The sequence below is a fragment of the Scatophagus argus genome, chromosome 18 (assembly GCF_020382885.2).
Source record: "Scatophagus argus isolate fScaArg1 chromosome 18, fScaArg1.pri, whole genome shotgun sequence".
In the NCBI taxonomy this organism is placed as follows: Eukaryota; Metazoa; Chordata; class Actinopteri; family Scatophagidae; genus Scatophagus; species Scatophagus argus.
In genome coordinates, this window is record NC_058510.1 from 11,944,949 (window position 1) to 11,965,260 (window position 20,312).

The 20,312-nt window shown below is 38.2% G+C and overlaps 1 protein-coding gene across 2 annotated transcripts in view; it reads right to left on the reverse strand.

Moving 5' to 3' along the window:
- Nucleotides 1-20,312, reverse strand: part of LOC124049764 (cadherin-18) — a 76,462-nt gene that overhangs the window by 17,095 nt on the left and 39,055 nt on the right. For both annotated transcript variants that reach the window (XM_046371787.1, XM_046371786.1), the window contains 6 exons: nucleotides 14,062-14,229; nucleotides 12,722-12,909; nucleotides 12,153-12,406; nucleotides 8,632-8,768; nucleotides 5,826-5,947; nucleotides 2,431-2,548 (listed from right to left, as the gene is read on the reverse strand). In XM_046371787.1, the coding sequence (XP_046227743.1) occupies nucleotides 2,431-2,548; nucleotides 5,826-5,947; nucleotides 8,632-8,768; nucleotides 12,153-12,406; nucleotides 12,722-12,909; nucleotides 14,062-14,229 (987 nt within the window). The remainder of the gene's footprint in view (nucleotides 1-2,430; nucleotides 2,549-5,825; nucleotides 5,948-8,631; nucleotides 8,769-12,152; nucleotides 12,407-12,721; nucleotides 12,910-14,061; nucleotides 14,230-20,312) is intronic.

Genomic DNA, 20,312 nt, shown 5'->3' on the forward strand with positions numbered 1-20,312 from the left:
ATACATATTACAAAAGAACAACTACTGTTGTATAAAGTTATAGTTATACTGTAAATGCAGCTTAAAAAATAGTGTCTTGTTTTGAGCAATGCTGCAGTTAATCTGTGTTTTGTTTGATTCACCTGGCCCTAGAAGACATGCCTCCCTCAAGCACACATCCACTCCTAAAGCTCAACAAAACTTGCCTCTGCATCTCAATGTAGTTTAACACAGCAGGGGAAAGCTCATGGCGAGAAGCAGCAGGACCAAAGGCTAAACAGACTTATCTCTGCTCTTATCACATTGATTGTTAGCTGAGACCAGCAGCAGGTCTTTCGATTGATCAGAGGGAGCACAAAACTATCTCCACCATTCTTGGTTTTCATCACAGGAGGCTGATATTTGGCATGATTGTAGAACTAGACAATAAACCAGAACAGTAATTGCCTAAATATAAGGTTCCTTGACGGAAATGTAACAAATATTGTTAAGTGCTTGATATAATTACTCTAAACCACCCACAGAGCATACACAAGAAGAGTGCGACACTAATGCACTTTAAACTCCAGTTGCCACGCAACAGAGGAAGAAGACTAACAGCCACTCATGTCACAGGAAAATGGGTTCCAGAGGTTGACATGCTGCTACCCGGAAGAAAATTTTGTCCATGTATTGTTTTATTTGTTCACATAATCCTTTAAAACACTTAAACTTTGCAGTCTGAGCCACCTTAAGTTAGATGTATGCTGTGCATGGCAGCTTTTTATTTTCTAGTATTTATTTTGCTTTGAACGTTGAAAAACATTAAGTAATTAACACATTAAGTGTAATTTGATGTTAAAAAAAATGATTATCATTACAACTGTTTTGAATGTTCCACATCCAATTTGTGAAATGTTTTCCTGTTCAGCAAGTGTTTCTCATGACAATAAATAGTAGTTTAAAACAAGAATTAACTATCTGGTTTCTTGCAGCTTTCATTTAGGATCCAAAATGGGCCTTTAAACAAGAAATAATCATTTGACATTTATTGTGATAACTACTGATACTACTACTACTACAATTTTTACCACGTTTTTAGAGACCCAGAAAGTATTCTGTCCCTGTTCCCAGGTCCAGTTACCACTCTTAGTGATTTTAGACAGGCTGCTCACACATCAATCTTAAAGAAAATCTTTGGAAAAAAAAAAAAAAAAACTACACTGGTTCACACACACAAACACACACACACCACACAAACTCCTATGGGAGAAGAAGCAGCTTATTTTTCTGACAATGACACACTTCAATAAAAATCCTTTTATGATGTATCTGGACATTTATGAAATGGTAATACTGGGAGCAGCAGCTCTATCTTCTTCTGTTCGTCCACCATTTCATTGGTCCACAAAATGATTCATTTATGGGTACACAAAGTGGGACATCATGGTGGTGCAGTGGTTAGTTAGTGGTCACTTCACAGCAAGAGGGTTCCAGGTTGGGATCTCGGTCTGGGTCCTTCTTAGTGGAGTTTGCATGTTCTCCCTGTGCTTGTGTGGGTTTCCTCCCACACTCCAAATAACATGCATATTAGGTTAATGGCTACTCTACATTGCCCTTAGGTGTGAATGTGTGGGTGTGTGGTTGTCTGTCTTTGTGTGTCAGGCCTGCGATTGACTTGTGACGAGTTCAGGGTGTACCTGCCCACTGCCTGTAGTCAGTTGGGATAGACTCGAGCCCCCCCACGACCCTGACGGATAAGCGGTATAGAAGGTGGATGGATGGATGGATGGATGGATGGACAAGGCTGTAGCAATGCAACCTTCTATGAGGCTGGAATTTGCCATGGATGCCAAATGTGTGTGAAGCTGTGAGCATGTGAATGCACAAACGCATGGATGCATGGGGGTATGCGGTTGACTGGCGGCAGCTATAGCAAATTTGTTTAATCTCTTTGGTGCTCCCTTTCTCTCTGTTCCCCTTCCACTCTCTGGCTCGGAGATTCACTTCTGTGAACTCCTTCTCTCAGTGGGCAACTGTGGGATCTTCTGGCTGAGAGCCTTTAAAAGCCCTGTGATTGCAGACCGACCTAAGGCTAGGTATTCACCTGAGAATGAGATGGTTGCCATGGTAATGCCCACTGTAAAGCCAGCACAAAATTGCACAAAGGAAGGGAAAGAGAAAGTACCAGAGAAGATAATGCATTTGACAACACAAAGCACAAACATGTCGAACCCCCATGACTCTTGTGTTTCATGAATAAATGACACAGAATAGATCCCAATGGTATTTGGATCTTGATATGTCTGCCATACAATACAACACATATTTCTATTGCACCTCCAAGGTATTGGGAGATCAGTGGAGCTTACTGGATCTTGCAATGTGAGCAATGAGAATAGAACCCTGCCCTGAAGGCAGAGTGCAAAACTCATGAGAAATGCAAACAAACAAATTGATCACTTTAATTACCTTCATTGTCTTTCAGAGTGAAGTTGGGATTAACTGGTAGCTGGCTCGGCAAAGCAAAGGAAAACCGCTGTCCATTGGCAAAGTCATCCTTATCCACTGCTGTGACAGTCTGGATCACCTGTTGTTCACAAAACACAGGGTAAAAAACTCTCCAAAGACAACACATGCAACATTTAATTAGCTGCCGCACGGTTTAGAATTACTTTTGATTCTAATTGGTGGCATGACAAGGAGACAACTCAGCTGCTGATGCTTGTCTCATGATTTGGTGATCATAACTGGTCAACGCCAGAGTTCCTCTGACCTACAGCCAACTGGTCTTGTAATATTTTCTCCTCGACCTGTGTGTGCTGCCTGAAAGAGAGTGGCTAGTTGTGATGTTAGGATTTCAGAACATTTGGCTTGTGCTCGGGGGGGGGCTGGCATCTAACAATGTCAGGGGTTCTCTAAGGGCAACCTTACTGCCACTTTTGTCATCTTGTTACCCTTAATTGGTAAGAGACACAGTGAGAGCAGGGAGAGAGGCTGAGTTGAGAGAAAAGCGACCCGATAGCCCCTGACACCACAGGGAGTTCTTATCTTCACTGTGAGATTTGCTGTGTTGTTGTGCTCCTGGTATACTTGCACAAACCTCTGTTTTTAACTGTGCAGTATTTGGATGTTCTTTGTGTGCAGTTGAGTTTATTTATGTGGATGTCATGGTTGACAGGGTGGCACTGGTGGGAGCTTTTTGGCTGAGAGCAGCATGTTTGTTTTTTGTGTTAATGGTAAAGTTGTAATGATTGCCGACTAATGTGAAAAAAAACAAAAAAACAAAACAGCTATCTGCCACTTAATCATGCTAAAAAAAATTAGAATAGTGGGAGGTGTGTATAACAAGAGGAAGCAGTACAATTGGCTTTTTTTTTTTTTTAGTTTAGAGCATAACAAGATGTCTCTTAGTACAGAAATTTCTGCGCTTGAAATCTGTGAGTTTCTCTATGTAGAGTACTGGCTACCAGTGATGTAAAAAGACTGCACTTTCTTTTTCAGTACAAAGTTCTCAATCTAACACATGGAGCAAGGATCTCACATTTTCACAGCCGTACAGAGCTGTGACTGCTGAGCTGACAGCATTTTCACTTTCACTGTTAGCACACCTAGGTGTTATTGGAATATGACACTCTTCAGATACAAAATCAGACACAGCTCATTTCATTTTATTATTTATTTGCAGGCACGTTTCAGCACCTGTTGTTCTCAGCGCCATTTACAAACACTGAAGTGTGATTTTGGACTTGTTAAAATAAAGTCAAAATGGAAACTTCATGAATCATTACGCCACTACACCAGCACCATGCTAACCCAGTAAGTAAGTAAGTAAGTAAGTACATTTTTATTTATATGGCACTTTTTAAGGCACAAGGTCACAAAGAGCCTCACACAATAAAAACACAGCAAACCATATGTTACAATAAATGAAAGAACAAACAGCAGATCTAATGGAATGGGGGAGTGTGTTCCAGAGAACATAGCAAGGGCACGATCACCTTTTGTCTTTAAACTGGAATGGGGAATGGATAAAAGCCTGGAAGTAGAATAAGGTAGCAAGAGGTCAGAAATGTAACTAGGGACGAAGTTGTGTAGAGCTCTATATATGATCTATAGAATTTTGTAATTAATTCTAAATCTTATTGCAAACCAGTGGAGAGAAGCAAGAACAGAGGTGATGTGGGACCGACGACTAATTCTTGTTTATAGCCTGGCAGATGCATTTTGAACCAGCTGTATTTTAGAGTTTATCATTTTAGAGTAAGTTTGGCTAAGGCATCTGTAAAGGGGAGTTACAGTAACCTAAAGGAGAAAAAATGAGGATGTGGATCAAAAGGTTGAGATCTGCTGATGATGCAACATTTCTGATTTTGGCAGAAATATGACATTTCAGTTAATTTTAGCAGTGATATGACACATTCAGAAACTGCTGAACAGTTGACCCAGCAGGTATGAAGAAAACACGATAGTTCCCAAACTGACCCCTGCGGTACTCCACATTGCAGAGGAGCTGAGGAGGACACATGATTATTAACACACACATTGAAGTACCTGTTTTCCAAGTAAGACTGAAACCATTTTAAGTTTGTACCAGAAGTTCCTACCTAGTTGTGCAGTCTGTCTAACAAAATGGCATGATCGATGGTGTCAAAGGCAGCAGTCAAGTCCAGGAGGATGGATGGATTTTTAACCCTTAGCAGAGCGGTCTCAGTGCTGCGTTTAGGGCGGAATCCAGATTGAAAAGTGTCGAAGGTACTTTTTCAGGAGTGGCTGAACACTGGCAAATTTAAAATAATCAGGTACCGATCCAGATGTGAGGGAATAATTGACAGTGGGAATGAAGTTAGGACATATGGTAGGAGAACAGATTTTAGAAATTTTGTAGGAACAATGTCACTGGGACTGGTGACACTGTAGAACCTTGAAGATCTGAAACACACCTGAACACTGGCAATCTGGGTCTGAAGACCCAAGGCAACTTTGTTTTTGGTCAGTTTTACCATTGTGACCGTTGTTATGGTTTGACCTGTAGTTTTTATATATATATGACCTTGAGCACTGATTTAGAACAAAGATTTAACTCTTACTTGGAACTAGGTGTCTTGTTACACTGTTAACGAATACCTGATAATGAATAAGAAAATTTTCCATGTCTGTTGTGTAAAAATTGAAATGCAAACACATTCTAAAACACTAATGAGCAGCTCTGTTCTTTCACAGCTTTGTAGACCAATGAATGGTGGTGTGTCACTGTCTCATTCAGCACATAACTCTTCCCACTTAATCCCCTCGGCAAAGAACCCTGAGGCTATAAAGCAACCTTAATTCAAATTTAATGCAAACTTTAATTCAAATTTCTCTTCCACTAGCTTGAAACTATTAAAAATGTATTTAGTTGTGTCTTCCCCACTCTTTACTCTATCATCCTTTTTGCCAAACGACTCTCTCAGCCATTTCCATACTGCTGATTGCTATATCTCAAAAACCTTCTTAATTCGAATGAATGAAAGACTACTGAGAGCAAATTGGAATGAGCTTTGATTTTGAGCCGCCATGGTTTGCTACGAAGGTACTTGGAATTTGGAATCAACAATGATCAAGTAGCTCTCTCTAGTGCCCCCAGAGTCTCTTACTGCTCAGTGTTCAGTAAGCAATGCGACCTGCTGAGTGAAACAATAGCTCAATGCAGAATGCTTCTAGTCATGGAGATAACTGAGATAAACGCACAGCTCTCAACACTGTCCTTCTGAGGTGTGTCTGTGGTGTTGAAAGATTTGGATATGAGAGTAGAGAGAAGGAGAGAAAATCCAATACAGAAACAAAGGTAGCCATTGCAGATTTTTCGAGGTGTGCCAGGTGCTCACCTGTCCGGGCCTTGAGCTCTCACACACAATGACTTCCTCGTCTGTAGCTATTTCTGGCGGATTGTCATTCACGTCCAGCACTTGAACAGTAACAGGAACATGACTGAGAAGGCTGGGGTTGTCTGGTGCAGAGAGGGAACAAGTGACAAAGACAATGAAAGTCAAATGTAAGCATTAACAATAAAGCAGAATGTAACACTGTAATTTTAAAATAGGATAAACTGTGTTCGCCTTTTTAGACTACTTCTGTGTTTTTTAGTGTTTGCCACTGTACCAACAACATTTAGTGATGGCTTGTGTCCGATTCTGATTCATTATTTGCCCCTATTTGCCCCCTAAGTCATTTGCCTTACCCCTAAAGAAACAGTCAGTGGCAACAAAAGAACTAAACTTAAAAGAAGAACTAAAATACATGAAAATACATATTTTCACACATATTATTATCCTTAGATTTTACATCTACTGCAATATATGCCATCTATATCCCTGCAATATTATATTGTGATAAGCACAGCAATGTCAAGTTATCTTAATTTAGCTCTTAGCACTTAGGAGACTAGCACTGGGTGCCAGCTGGTGCAAGGTAAACAGTATACCAAAACAAATCAATATTGTGAAATAAAAATCAATATTGTGGAATATTTACTTTTTTAATGAACAATCATATATTTATGTTCAATACTGGGATGTTGAATCAGCCTTTCCTCAAAAAACACAGACTTTAAACATAATTTCCCCTGATTTTTCTTTATTACCAGTTGTGTAATTGCAATGCCCTACAGCAAGGAATTTATCCCTGAACTTGTGTTGCACCTCAGTCTTCAACAAAATAAGCTCCTACATGTTTTAATGTATGAGTATGTAGGTTTATAGTAGGACAGTACTGAAAAATAACATGCTCACTAAGCATAAACTTCCTTGACTTGAAAAAAAGTCACGCAGGTGCAGCAGTCTTCCTATGAAATTAATGCTTTGACATTTTTATTTACTTTATCCAGTGCACAAAGGTTTCCATACACTGGGTTGTTTTCAATACTTAAAGAAGGACTAACACTGTACCACCTGTATTATATGACAATGTTAAGGACTAATTTGACTAACACTAAAATTCAATCTCTAATTCACTCGCTCACTGTGGCCTCTCTGGTCTGGGTGGCCTTTGGAAGGATGGTTTGCAGTGAACTGTACAGGAAGTTTTGTGTCTATGACAGTGTGTGACCTTGCTCATTCAGAGTGGGAAAATTTATCTTTCTACCGTTAGACAGTGTCTTGTCATGTAACTGTATCCTTGAATACTAAGAAGAGGTGAAGTGATAAAGAAACATTAGCATGCAGCACCTCTTTCTGTTGGCAAGAGATTTGGCTAATTGTGATTACAAATTACCCAAGTTACCTGATAGCAATTATTGAAGTTAGCAGGGACTGCAGTGATATAATTAATTTTCAGTGTAGGAAAGGACATTGAAACAATTGGGTCTAATTTGATTTTGTAGTTAATTAAAACAAAAATACACCCTAACCTATTTGAATACATTCTAATCAATATGCAAATTATTTCTTTCATCCTTGTTTTCTCCAGACTGTAATTGATAATTTCACTATTAACTCACCTGGTATTGAGCTTGCTTTAAATAATGCCAATGACTTTGACATTACTGTTAATAATTCTGTTAAAACATCTTGCTGCTCTCAAAACTGGATGGGTATAGGAATATTATTGTTGCAGTTAACCAGAGATGGAAATTTTAGGCAACTTCCTTGTGTCATTAATAATTAAGAATCAAAATAAGACACAAAACAAAAACTTTTCCTTATTTAAAACCTTATGTTTTACCATTCATACTAGATTCTTTTCAAGGCATACCTCACATAAGTAAAATATATTATTCTCTAAATTAAACATAGTAGTTTTGTGACTTAAGCTCTAATAGCTTTTAAGTCAATAACATAAGCAAAATATGAGCATTTGTATCATCAGGAGTGGCTTGTATAAACTGTTCACACGGACCATCAAATTAAATGGTCAAAGAAAAGTAGAAACACTGAACTGGTTAGCTAGTTAGAGTACCTACTAACCAGACTCATATTGTAGTTTTGGTTTATTGCCCTTGTTTTTGTTCATTCTTTCCAGATATGTAATGGGTGGAATTGTACACTGACAAGTCGCAGTCCTACTGCCCCCGCTGAAGTGTTGTTGATCAACACATTGCAATGAATATCTGAATGCTCATAGCCTAAATGGTGCTGTTGATTTTTTTTCTGTAGATGAAAGGACAGTGTGCAGTACAGATTCATATTGTTATTCCGTTTTATGGAACCTTTCTTTTGTTGATATTGATTCTGACTCCAATCTCACACGTTATGAAGCTGAACCTAGAATATTCTCCGACTATATGATCCCCTCAGGGTGTCTTGTTATCTTGTGGGAAAGGAGTTAAAAAAAAAAAAAAAAAAAAAAAAAAAAAAACCCTCTGCGTACCTTTATTTTTCAATATTTACTTCTTTAACGTATATTGTTGTCACACAAAACTCACAGTTGATTTGAATGCAATACTGATAATTTCCAGACAAATACATAACAGTAATTCACAAGGTTACTACGGGCCTAAAGAAGTCAAACATGGGAACACTGTATACCCTAGGATTTAATATTTATATTCAATACAGTAGGTAGTAGGGGCTATGCCAGGGCAGGAAAACCTACATCTGCTCTTACTCACGTAAGAGCAAACAATGCAGAAGGTTAATTACATTTAATTGCCTCCTTGTAAACATTCAATTTATGAAAATAAACCTGGTTACCTACCAACCTCCGAGGCCATCACAGTGATGTTGTGCCAAGTTATATCCTCTCTGTCCAGGGTCTGTGTGGTCCTTATAACTCCACTGTTTTCATCAATCCTGAAGTAACTTACACCTTCCTCTTTGCTGTCCAAGAAGTACCTGTTGAGAAAAGAAATTATGATTCTGCATGTATCCACTCCAGGTGCATTTTCAACAACACAGTAGAATGTAGTATGCTGGATCACTCTTAATGAGAGAAAACAGCAGGATGTAGATGGACAACTTTCTTAGGCAACACTTTGCTGATCTATGTTAACTGCATGTGTAAATATATTTTTGGTAAATTAACTCAAAATATGAATTATGTTAACTTCTCAACCTCTAGAAATACTGGATCCTACATTTGTGCAACTAATAGATTTTTTTTATTTTATTTTGTTTGACCCTGCTTGGAAAAGACTACTGTATTTAGAGTTTGCTGAAGTCTCCAAGCTTAACCACAGATAACTGATATCGTCAGGGTTATTTTTTAAAACTTCACGAAATATCTCTCTTTAGAGAGATGGAAGACATTATACAACTGTCTTCAAAGTTTGAGTATTACTGCTCATTAAGAGTGCACTGACCTTTGTATAAATAATCAGTGGAGTGTCCCTTTAAGCACATTAGCCAAATATCACTTAATTAAATGCCTCAGAACACTATGTAGGCACTTTTCTGCCCTTAACTTTGGTGGATCAATTCTGTTGAGGCCTTGGGAAATGCATGTTTATTTACTTTTCTTTTCGTTTCGTTTCTCTTCAAACTTGGCAACAAAATCTCTTCAAACATGAGAACAAAACCTTACATTACAGATAAGAGATTCAGTCAATCCAAACAATAAAGCGAGATGAATGAAGTACCAATGCAGCATAGGCCTATTGAGATGTTGCTCCTGTGAAATTTAAAGTCGGGTTCCATCTCTAAAAGACATGAACAGAATAATCTCCACTGCTTTGAAATGGACTTCAGGTCCTGACAGTTCTGAAAATACATATTTCTAAGTCAAAAGCAATTATATTCAATATTTAATAATGACTAAAGGCAATGTTCTGCTGGCAGTGTTTACATTATTGTAATGGCTTTCTAGCAACGCTATTATCAAGAAGCAAAGCAGTCTGTGGAATACAAAGGAGGAATGGGCTCAGCTGCTGCTCTCATGAGTTCAAGCACAAAACGATCATTGACTGTGTATTCCCTAATATATCTTGTAATGACCTATTTACACCTGTATTTATTGTCCAGAGTAATAGTATTTATTGTCCTGAGTAATGCAGCCTAAGTCAACAATTTTCAATTGACGTGAAAGATGGAAATAGTATAGGGAAATTAAATATACAAAATTAAAACAATACAATAATTATATGTCTATGCAAAAACGCTTTTTCTAACTGTCTTTAGAGGTAAATTGCTATTTTTGAATGCGCATTCATACATAATTAATTAAATAAGTTGGAATGATCAAGTGTCTCATTTGCTAGCCTTTCTTTTCATTGTTATCTACACCTATTTACATCTGATGGGGGAAAAGTCAGTTAATAAAACTGAAGACAGGGCTGACTCGAATCCCTGCTGTGCCAAATAGTAAGTAGGCCAATAAGTTTTCACCACTTGTCCTGATGATTATGATAATGCATAAGCGCAGCCAGAGGTAATGAGCCATCAAGACTTTGTTTGGCTATTCAGATGTCAATTTCAGACCAATTTTGATATGTCACTTCAATAACATGCTTTTTGCATTGCATGCATGGGCAGAGTTGTGATGATCAAAGAGAGGCAAATACTGATCCCCACTGCTTTCTGAATCCTGATGCAAACAAAGGGAGCAGTGGCACAGTTGTTTCACTTTTGTCTGGGTTCAAGTGAATGTAAATGTTTCCCACTGCCTTCTTCCTTTTTGTGGTGAACACTGGGAGAGATATACCGTAGGAATGGACAAGGAGGCGGTATCCCACAAGGACAGCAAGGAAAACTCTTTCATATGCAGATTACCTTCTTGTTTACTACTAACCTTTCACAAAGTCTTAAGATTTTGATATGAGTGAAATAATAATTTTTAACCCATGCCTTCCTCCTGTTTGAAACTATACATCATTCATCAAGGACTGCAGCACTCACAGCTGCAAAATGGAATGGACAGTAGTATGGTCATAAGTCTCTTATTAACACTCTTATTAAAACTCCTGTGATCTGCAGCCATGATAAGTCTCTAAGCTATGGTCCTATAACATACACGACCAACTGAAGATTACTTTTTATTATTAAATCAGCAGGACTTGAACTCATGATGAGTTCCATGTTCACAGCTACACCATCATTTACACCAAGGGTATAGAGGGAATTCAAATTAAAACAAGCAGTGCGGTGTTGCTTGAGTCTATTGTCATGAAATGAGGCACCTGTGCAGAGCAAAACCTTGCGATTAGTCCACTGCCTGAGGGTAATATCAATCTTTTTTCAACAGTACACAAGCATTTGTTCACAGTGTATATAAATGTGCTAAGCAGTTATATTGCCCCGGGTTACTTCGCAGGCTCGCAGACAAAACAACCTATCTATCTAAATCTAGCTGATGATAACAACAAAGTGAGAGAGGTTTATAATGTATATTGCTGATTTTAAGAGGGCTGTGAAAGGGGATGTATCAGGAACAAACAAGAGGCTATTACACATATTGCTGGACATATTTCACATACATCTATTTAACATTATGCTCTAAATTGATATGACCTAGGACAAGTTCAAAGATTCTTTAAAAAAATACTAAATGTTTAGCAGATACAAGTTATAGGTTTAAAATGCTTGTTATTTCAGGTGCAATTATATGGGGCAGAGAGATGACATGCAAGTTGGAAATTTAGTTAGACAAACATTTCTTGGAGGCTGTTGACTTAAACCTCAATGGGCAAATCCAACGCCCCTTAGAGACACAGCACTAGTAAATCTAAATTTCAAAAAAGAAACTCTGATCAAAATATGACTAGGCAAGTCCATCCATCCATCCATTTTCTATACCGCTTATCCGTCAGGGTCGCGGGGGGGCTGGAGCCTATCCCAGCTGACTACGGGCGAGAGGCGGGGTTCACCCTGGACTGGTCGCCAGCCAATCGCAGGGCCGACTAGGCAAGTCATTCCTCATAAATTGTGACTAGTTTCTCTATCAAAATTTATGCATGGCAAATGTATGCTTTACCAACTAAAGTTATTCCAAAACAATAATAATAAAATAAAATAAATAAACAATAATACCGATAAACCCTTTTATTGACAAAATTAGTGTGTTATATTGGCTCCCTTTCACATCTGAAAGAGTGCTCAACCTCATAAAATTAGCAACCTCCTCTCTTACCATTTACTTTTGCAGTGGGTAAACCACAAAAAAAGAAAAAGAAAAAAATCTGTCTAGCGATGTATAACTAATAAGATAGTATGCCAACAGAGCTGCTCCTCCTCTGAATGTTTGTAATTATGCCTTGAAATTATATGTATACGCAAGTCTCTTACCTGACAGGACTATTCCTGCTGTCAGGATCTCGAGCCGTTACAGTGCCCACCTCTGTGCCGCTTGGTGCATTCTCATATACATCCATGATATAATGATCTATAGAAAAGAAAGGGGCTTCGTCTACATCCCCGACGGTGATTTTAAGGGTGGCGGTGTCTTTGAAAGAACCAAGATAGGAAAAACGAGGATCCACATGCGTGTTCATTCCCTCAATGTGGAGGGTGTAGGCCTTCTTCCTCTCGTAGTTCAGAGGCTGTCGGGAAAAGGCAAATGTGATTAGCACACTCATAGTACAAAGTGGCCACACTTTATCTGGATGGATCAAGTTACAAGGATTGAAGGCTGACTCAGGGCTCACTTACACTTTTTCTAGAAGTTTGCATGGCAAGATGACAAACATAAGCGTAATCACTTTGCTGCACCAAAAGTGTAGGACAACTCAAGTTCTGTTTTTGCTTTTTTCTTTTGCAGGTTTTTTTCAACACTGATAGACATGGTCATTTCCTCATATACTTTTGAAGAGTGTCTGACAGATAATATTTATGTCTTTTAGACAGCACAATCGTACCTTTTTAAGGCTGAGGATTCCCTCTCTTGTGTCCCTGTCCGTGGATATGGAGAACATGTTGGCTCCCTCTGAGTTAATGATGCTATACTTGATATCTGCATTGATGCCAAGGTCCTCATCATTGGCTTTGATCTTCCCCACCGGTTTCCCTACTTGGGCTGATTCAGGGACGTAGAGCTGGTAATTTTCTGTGGATGAGCATTGATGCACACTCATTTAAAGATGGCAAAAAAACAGTTTTAAACAGATGCTGATCAGGCCCACATTATCATCTCAATGTTCAACTAAAAAGGCTTAGCTAAGAAATGTGATTCTGTCACCATTTATTCCTGAGGGAATGTCATTAAAAATATTCTGCAGTGCTTCAGTTGACATTAAATGCTAAACCATGGTTGATAGCACTGCAATGGAACACATCAAACTCTGGGGCTGATGATTATTCGGAAAATGTTGATGGTTTGGAAACAGTTTGTCAATGCAGCACAAAATGAAAAACTTAGCCGTGGGGATTGTTCTTGATGAGGCACTTTCAAAGACAAAGATTCACAAATTCATCATTATTTAAATTTATCATTAAAATGGAAACAAAATCAAACTGAAATACAGAGCACTTTGATGAATGCTGTTCTCATTTTGCTAATTATGGAAAATTTAACTGCAATATTAGACAACTGAGTCACACAATAATGAAGTATGATACATCACAGTGAGGAATGCTGAGTAGGTCTGCGGGGATAAGCCTGGATAATTAAAATCCACGATTTGGTCTTCTAAGATATATGGTTAATTAATGCATGTATGAAAAAATATAATTCAAACAATTCTGTCTGCAAATACTGAAATGTTAATGCTTTCACTTTCCACTCAAGCAGAAACAGAAATCACTGTCAAGAATAATTCCATTATTTCACGGGCAAAGATATTATGACTTTTGCTTGACATGTGAATGGTTTTAAAAATAGCACCTTTCTTACAGTTATCTTTCCACAAGAAACAGTACAGAACTCTTTTAAGAAATGCATTTCAGGTAATGTAACTGCCTCAGGCATCTGTGGTGGAGGTCCTATGCTCAAGGCCAAAAATGGCTGAGAAGAGCTGATTATATTTGCAACCACAGCTTGTCCATTTAATGTAATAGAAGGTATGTATTCAAGTTAGTAGTAGTGGTAGCACATAAACATTAACTACTGGTTATTTTACTGAATTACCCTTCTGGCTAAGTAACGAGCAAAGAAACCAATCGAAAGCAATCTCCATTTGTCAGGATATTTTAAATAGAGGCAGTGACCTCTAATGCAAACTAATGTCACAAAGTTTTGAGATAAAGTTTGCGTACGTACTTTGGGGAAACTTGGGCGGATTATCGTTGATGTCTGTCAGCGTGATATTGATGGTGGTGGAGCCAGACAGACCTCCAACCTGGCCTGCCATGTCTTTGGCTTGGATAACAACGGTGTAGTGTTCTCTGGCTTCCCGATCCATGTTAGCTAAGGCAGTCCTGATGATTCCTGCATAGTTGGAGGAAAACAAACCATTTGAGCTAAAATAGGTATTGATAGGTTTTCTCATTGCACCAAATATACAGTATATCTATTGAAAAAATATTTCAGGGAAGCTAATAAACTGAAACAACATGCAGCCATATAATGTCTAATAGGTCTTTTAACAATAAACACAAAGAGTCCCTTGCAAAAGCAAAAGAAACCACATAATCATGCTTTTCCAGATTAAGACATACAAGGGGATCACAAGAGAGTGAGGGTAACACTGTAACTGCTGTCAAGATGTTACTGCCACTGTCCCAGTATTTCAACCAAAACATCTTTAAGTTATGGACCACTCACTCACTTCTATCACACTTTTCTTTAAAGACTAAGACCACATGACTGTGCTTCTTTCGTCTTTGATTCTCCCAGTCTCTCATTGTCAAGGTTAACCTTTCCTCATTTTTCATTATATTTAAAATGACTATGCAACCTTGGATCACAGCAGAATGCAACTTTCTAAGGTGCCCACTAAATCACATTTATTACTACAATAACACAGCAAACACAACCATGAACTTTCACAATGCTAACTCTGTGATATATGACCGCATCTCTGCCCACCACAGAGACACTGTCCACAGGTAAATTGCTACACAGTAACAAGTCAAAAACACAGGTGTATTTGCTTCCTGTGTTGCTGTGTGGTATGTGATTTACTGAATGTAATAGCAGGGTGTGTTGCACATGTATTTGTCTGTGTGTGTGTGTCTTCGTGTAAAGTCCTAACATGTCTGTTTGTCCTTATTAGATTTTTGTGTGTGTCCATATCTGTGCTAGAGGGTTAATTCGCCATCTTAGCTCCTGAAACCACATTACCACATGGACCGAGATTTAATAGTTCCACCAGTTACATCAGTGTTTATTGTAAATCTTGCTTTTCCTCAGAGCCAAGACCCTCTGGGCAACCATTGAACTTATGTTCTTGTGAACTTGTGAACCTTGCAATAATACACAATGGTTGACCGAGAGCAGTGAGACCTGGGAGGAAATGGGATGGTGTTGATCATGATGGTAAATGGACTTTGCTGCTCTGGCCTCATGTCGGGAGTGAAAATCACGACAGAAGGCGACGTTTGATAAGAGAGTGGCTTTTAGAGAGTGAATCAAGGCATCGCTAACATCACTGAAACCTGGTGAAAACATCATTTTCTGAAGTGGTTTATGTTTAAAGCGCTAACATGTTTTGCACAAATCCCATGATGCATACTAAATCACATTATATTCCTTGTTTTGCTACTTTTACACACAGTTTAATTAAGAAGTACACCAAATTTGTTATGTGGTACTTTCCTACTTCAGTCCAACTGCTTATCTTAACTCCACTGTTGGAATGCAAAAATTCTGCAAATATCCCTTTTCACAAGAATGACTGAGGAGAATATGTTGATTTTGTTTTAGAAGGGAAAAACTTCTTCTGACTATTATTATGCACTCCTTTTCTGTTCTGAGCTGCCACGACAAGTGAATTTCCCCACTGCGGGATCAGTAAAGTTCATCTTATCTTACCACATCTTATTACTACATGTAGGCTACAAGTGTCCTTTCAGAATGAATTATTTTGAAACTCAAACTTGGACAAAAAAGTTTCGAGAATACCATATCACATTATGCAGGTGCTGACAGCATCCATATCTTTCTGTTGTCAAAAAACACAGAGAGATAGCTGTTTTTGGAAAATAAAATAAATAAATAAGTAAAACTTTAAAACTTTATTTTATTGTACACATTCTACACATTCTGCCCTATATGATACACAGACAGATTTGGGGCTAACTGATCAACTATTTAGCAGCTTAAGAGCCATATATTTTTCTCAGGCGTACACAGAGACCCAAACAGAGCCAAAGGGTAAATATCTGACATACGTTCATGATGTGGCTGGAGACATGACTCCAAATGATCGTGTAGACCTGTTCGCAAAAGTTCAAATTAAATTAATGATGACAAAGCTGCATATCATTGTTTCGTGGTTTTATTGTTTACAGTTTCATCTAAAATCTTATTCAGGTGACTGACCAAGTATCATTAATTGCTTCTGGAAGTGTTCAGTTTCTAACTCAATCCTTCATCAATTGAAATTCATAAAAAATATATTTCGGAGTGAATTAATGCAGTTTTATGATTTCCTAATTTCACAAAAGAGGCAGCTGTGTTAATAGGTCATTTTCCTCTCTCTTTCTTCAGGACTCTATAGACAGAAAGTAATCCACTCTCCTCAGGCAGAATAATCATTAAAAGTGGGTCAAGGAGCAAGGCAGCCAACAGTATTAAGATCCAGGGGATCTTAGGTCACACATCATCTGTCACACTGAGTCGTAGTGCTGAGGTCCCACAGACTTCGGGTGAACTCATTAGCACTGAATCAACAAAAAAGGGCAACTATATTAGAAATAGCATGACGAACAAAAACATAGGCAGTAAAACAAATAAATAAACTAATAACATATAGATGAGCAAAAGGTGCACAAAGGGTAAGTGTTTCATTTAAGAGACGCTAATGTCAGTGACAGATGATTTGTAACAGTGTATTACTCTTGTAAATCTAACCTATTGATTTCTCTCATTCAGATTTCTCTGGTTGCTAATGCTTCATAACTGACAAAAAGATTGTTGTTCAGCTGACCGGTTAAGAAAGAGTTTTCCATTTAAAAAATGTCACAGTGTACTGTGTCTACAAATTCCACTATAAGGGTACACAGAAATGTTTGTTGGCTTTAGTGAGATAGAGAAAAACAAACTAGATTTAGCCACTTTTTTTGTACTTAGAAGCATACTGTGGTGGTTCAGTGTGTTTTTTTTGTACAAACTCTGATTGTGCCTTACACTCATATGGTGAAATTTTGTTTGTATTAGTTATGCTTGCAAAAAAAGACTGTTATCATTACTGTTAATGTATTTTAACAGTTTGCATTTGTATTCTTCAGTCCCAGAATTATTTGCAAAGTAAATGGTTTGATTGTTTGATGATGGTGAATTCAGAATATTGGGTGATGGCAGACATTTGCTGGTCTTTTTCACAAGACTTTATATTTTCTTCCCGTGCAACTCCAAAGCTTTTACTCAAATCTCTTATTTTCAAAAGCTTCAACCAAGTGCTAAATGCATTTTTCTTGAGCCTGATCTCATTGAACTTGCACTTATCCATATCAGATGGTTCTAGAAGTAACTATTCCTTTGTTAGAGAGGACACTCCACATTGCAACACATTCGCTGGGTGTGAAAAATCCTAACCAGGCTGTTTGGGTTGCATAAGTGATTACTGACTGAATACTGGTTTTGTTTTGTAGTTTTATTAGTATTATCAATATAATTTGCCCCCATGTTAACTTGAGCCAAAATCACATTTAAGATATTTTGAAGCTGAAAATGCAGTACCATCTGAATTTTTATTTTACCCACCCCAAAAGTCAAGTATCACAAATTCTAAAATTTGATCAGGCTTATGGAGGACAATCACACAATGTCTGTCTTTTAAGTTCCCATAGGGAAGTTCATAAACTTCTGCAACAAAAACAAAACAAAACAAAAAAAAAAACAAAAATTTATGTGAAAATGTTCTTTTCAAATGCCACATCTCAGCATGAATCTCCTGCTTTTCTTGTATACAAAACTAATCAAACTGCAAACACACTTTCCTGCTTATACAAGCTCTGCAAACTCTGTTGCAGGTCTTTTGCTCTTAACTGGTGTCTTGGCATTACTTGGTCCTTGAGGACACACGCCTTGGCAATTGGCCAGTTTTTCCATTAAACAACACCAAGCTGAACTTTCCCATCTCTTAATACCCCTTTATTCATGAACGTGCATCACTCCTGAGCAATATTCCACAGCGGAGGGTTTGGGAACTGCGGGCACAAGCATGAGGTTTTCTCTTTTTGGCTTTGAGAATTCCACAGTTGTCCACAACACTGAAGATGATTTACTCAATCAATTTAGTCAATCATTTCATGTCATCATGTCACATAAACAAAAGAGAAGCCCATAGCCTTTCAGAAACAAACAGGATACAGAATTCAACAGGAATAGGGATTTATGATGATCTAGGAATGTGAGGGAACACATTCACATCCACAATACAAACATACAATCACTCAGCTGCATTCATTCTTAAGTAAAATTATTTAAAGACACAAAAAAGGCCACAAGGGTATTCTTTGGAAAGTGCAAATCCCTTCAAGGTATGTCAGTACTTTGACATGAAGATCACAACCCTAAATTCCCTTTCTTGACCATTTCTGAACCACAATACCTCAGACAGTCTCCGCTAACTCTCTATGGAGCTCGTCAGTTAATTTAGAAAATAATTGAGAAAGAGCTGACTTCCTTGAACCTGGGCCCATTTGACACAGTGAGGTGGTTAGCCTTTTCCTCAACCTCCCCAGTCTATTAGAGTTGATACCATCACACTATCCACCTCTTTGTCTGGCTGGAAACTTCTAAAGGAGGACAATCTCCTGGGCGAACAAAAAGGATTATAGGAGATTACTAAAGCGCTCTTCAATCTCCAGCTTCAGGAATCTTGGTTTTTGGCACGATGTTATCCCTGTGTGTTTGCACTCTTACTGCGCTTCCAGAGAAAAAGGTAGATAACAACAACAAACGCATCTCTAAAAATAATAGAAATAGTAACAGACCTCTTCTTTTCACTTTACAAAGATTTTTCTCTTTACATGCTAAATCAAATATCTGCTGGAGGATAATTGGTTGGACTACTACATCATGACTGATTGACATTTCGACATATTTTCCCTTGATCTAACCAGCGGCAAGACTTAATCCATGAAGTGCAAAAACGTCTTGATCTGTGTCAGCTCCTTCAATAAACTTGAACACTTCCAAATCCCAGATCAGCAGAGAAATTAGCCTATTTAGGATGCAAAAGGGACTTGAGGGTTCTGCAGTGTGGTGTGTCTTTGCATGTGTGTGCGAGCAAGTACAGATGTGAGGTGGGGTTGGGGGTGCATTCAACTATGAGGCTCAAGAGGAAAAACCTTGGTCTCTCTGTGGGCAAGTGACAGATGCACAGTAGTGATGGGAAAGACAGGAGCTACGACCCAACTATAAAAGAGAAAAATGTAGCTGCAGTCTAAGATGTACTTTTGCTGAGATATAGAAAGCTCTTAAAAAACTGCTGGCTTTCAGTTTTGAGATTTGCAAACCATGTAATCAAGTAGGACCATTGCAGCACATATTCTTAGTGTGTGTTAAAATTTCATTCAGCAAATAGGCTATTACTAGTCTGGTGATGTGGCAAGCTAAAGTTGTAACATCATTCTGACAAAAAAAAATGACAGAACTTCCCCAGGGAAAACCTGTCAAATACACATCCAGGCATCATTTTTAATTTTTATCCGCTGTGATTTACATTCACTGAGCAGATACAGGTTCAGTCCGTCTAATACTCTGTTGTCCTTGTGCATCTGTTCTTGTTATTGACCGAAATCCCCAGACAAGTCACAACATAAGCAGCAGGTACGGGGCTCAGGGTCTTTCTAAAAGGACACCTTGCAGGGTTCAAAACTGTTGTTGGAAACTGTTGAGTGTTGCTTTCTTCACCCTCCAGCTTCTTCGTAAAACACCATACATGTCGGCAATGTAAAGGAACAATCTGACATTTTGGTAAATACATTTATTCACTCTGAGAAGATCACTAGATTCTCATATCCAGTCATATTCTCCTATCATGTCTGTTCAACATGAAGCTAACCAGCAGTAAACAGCTACTTCACCACCTAACAGCATCTCTAAAATTGACTAATTAAGATGTTTTATCTGGTAAATAAACTAGCCTCCAGGCTAGCCTCTAGACTAAGGTGGCTGGTAGCTCTAGCTTCACATTTAGCATTCAGACATGAGAGTAGCGTCAATCATTTCATCTGATTCTCAATAACAAGAAAAATAAGCACATTTCCCCAAATATTACACACATTCCTCTGGATCCATTTTTTAGAAAATCACAAACGAATTCCTGTTTATTGGTGAGGGATATTGAAAAGTAGACTAGCTGTAAACTGCTGCCTGTGCATGCAAGGTAGAATTAAGAG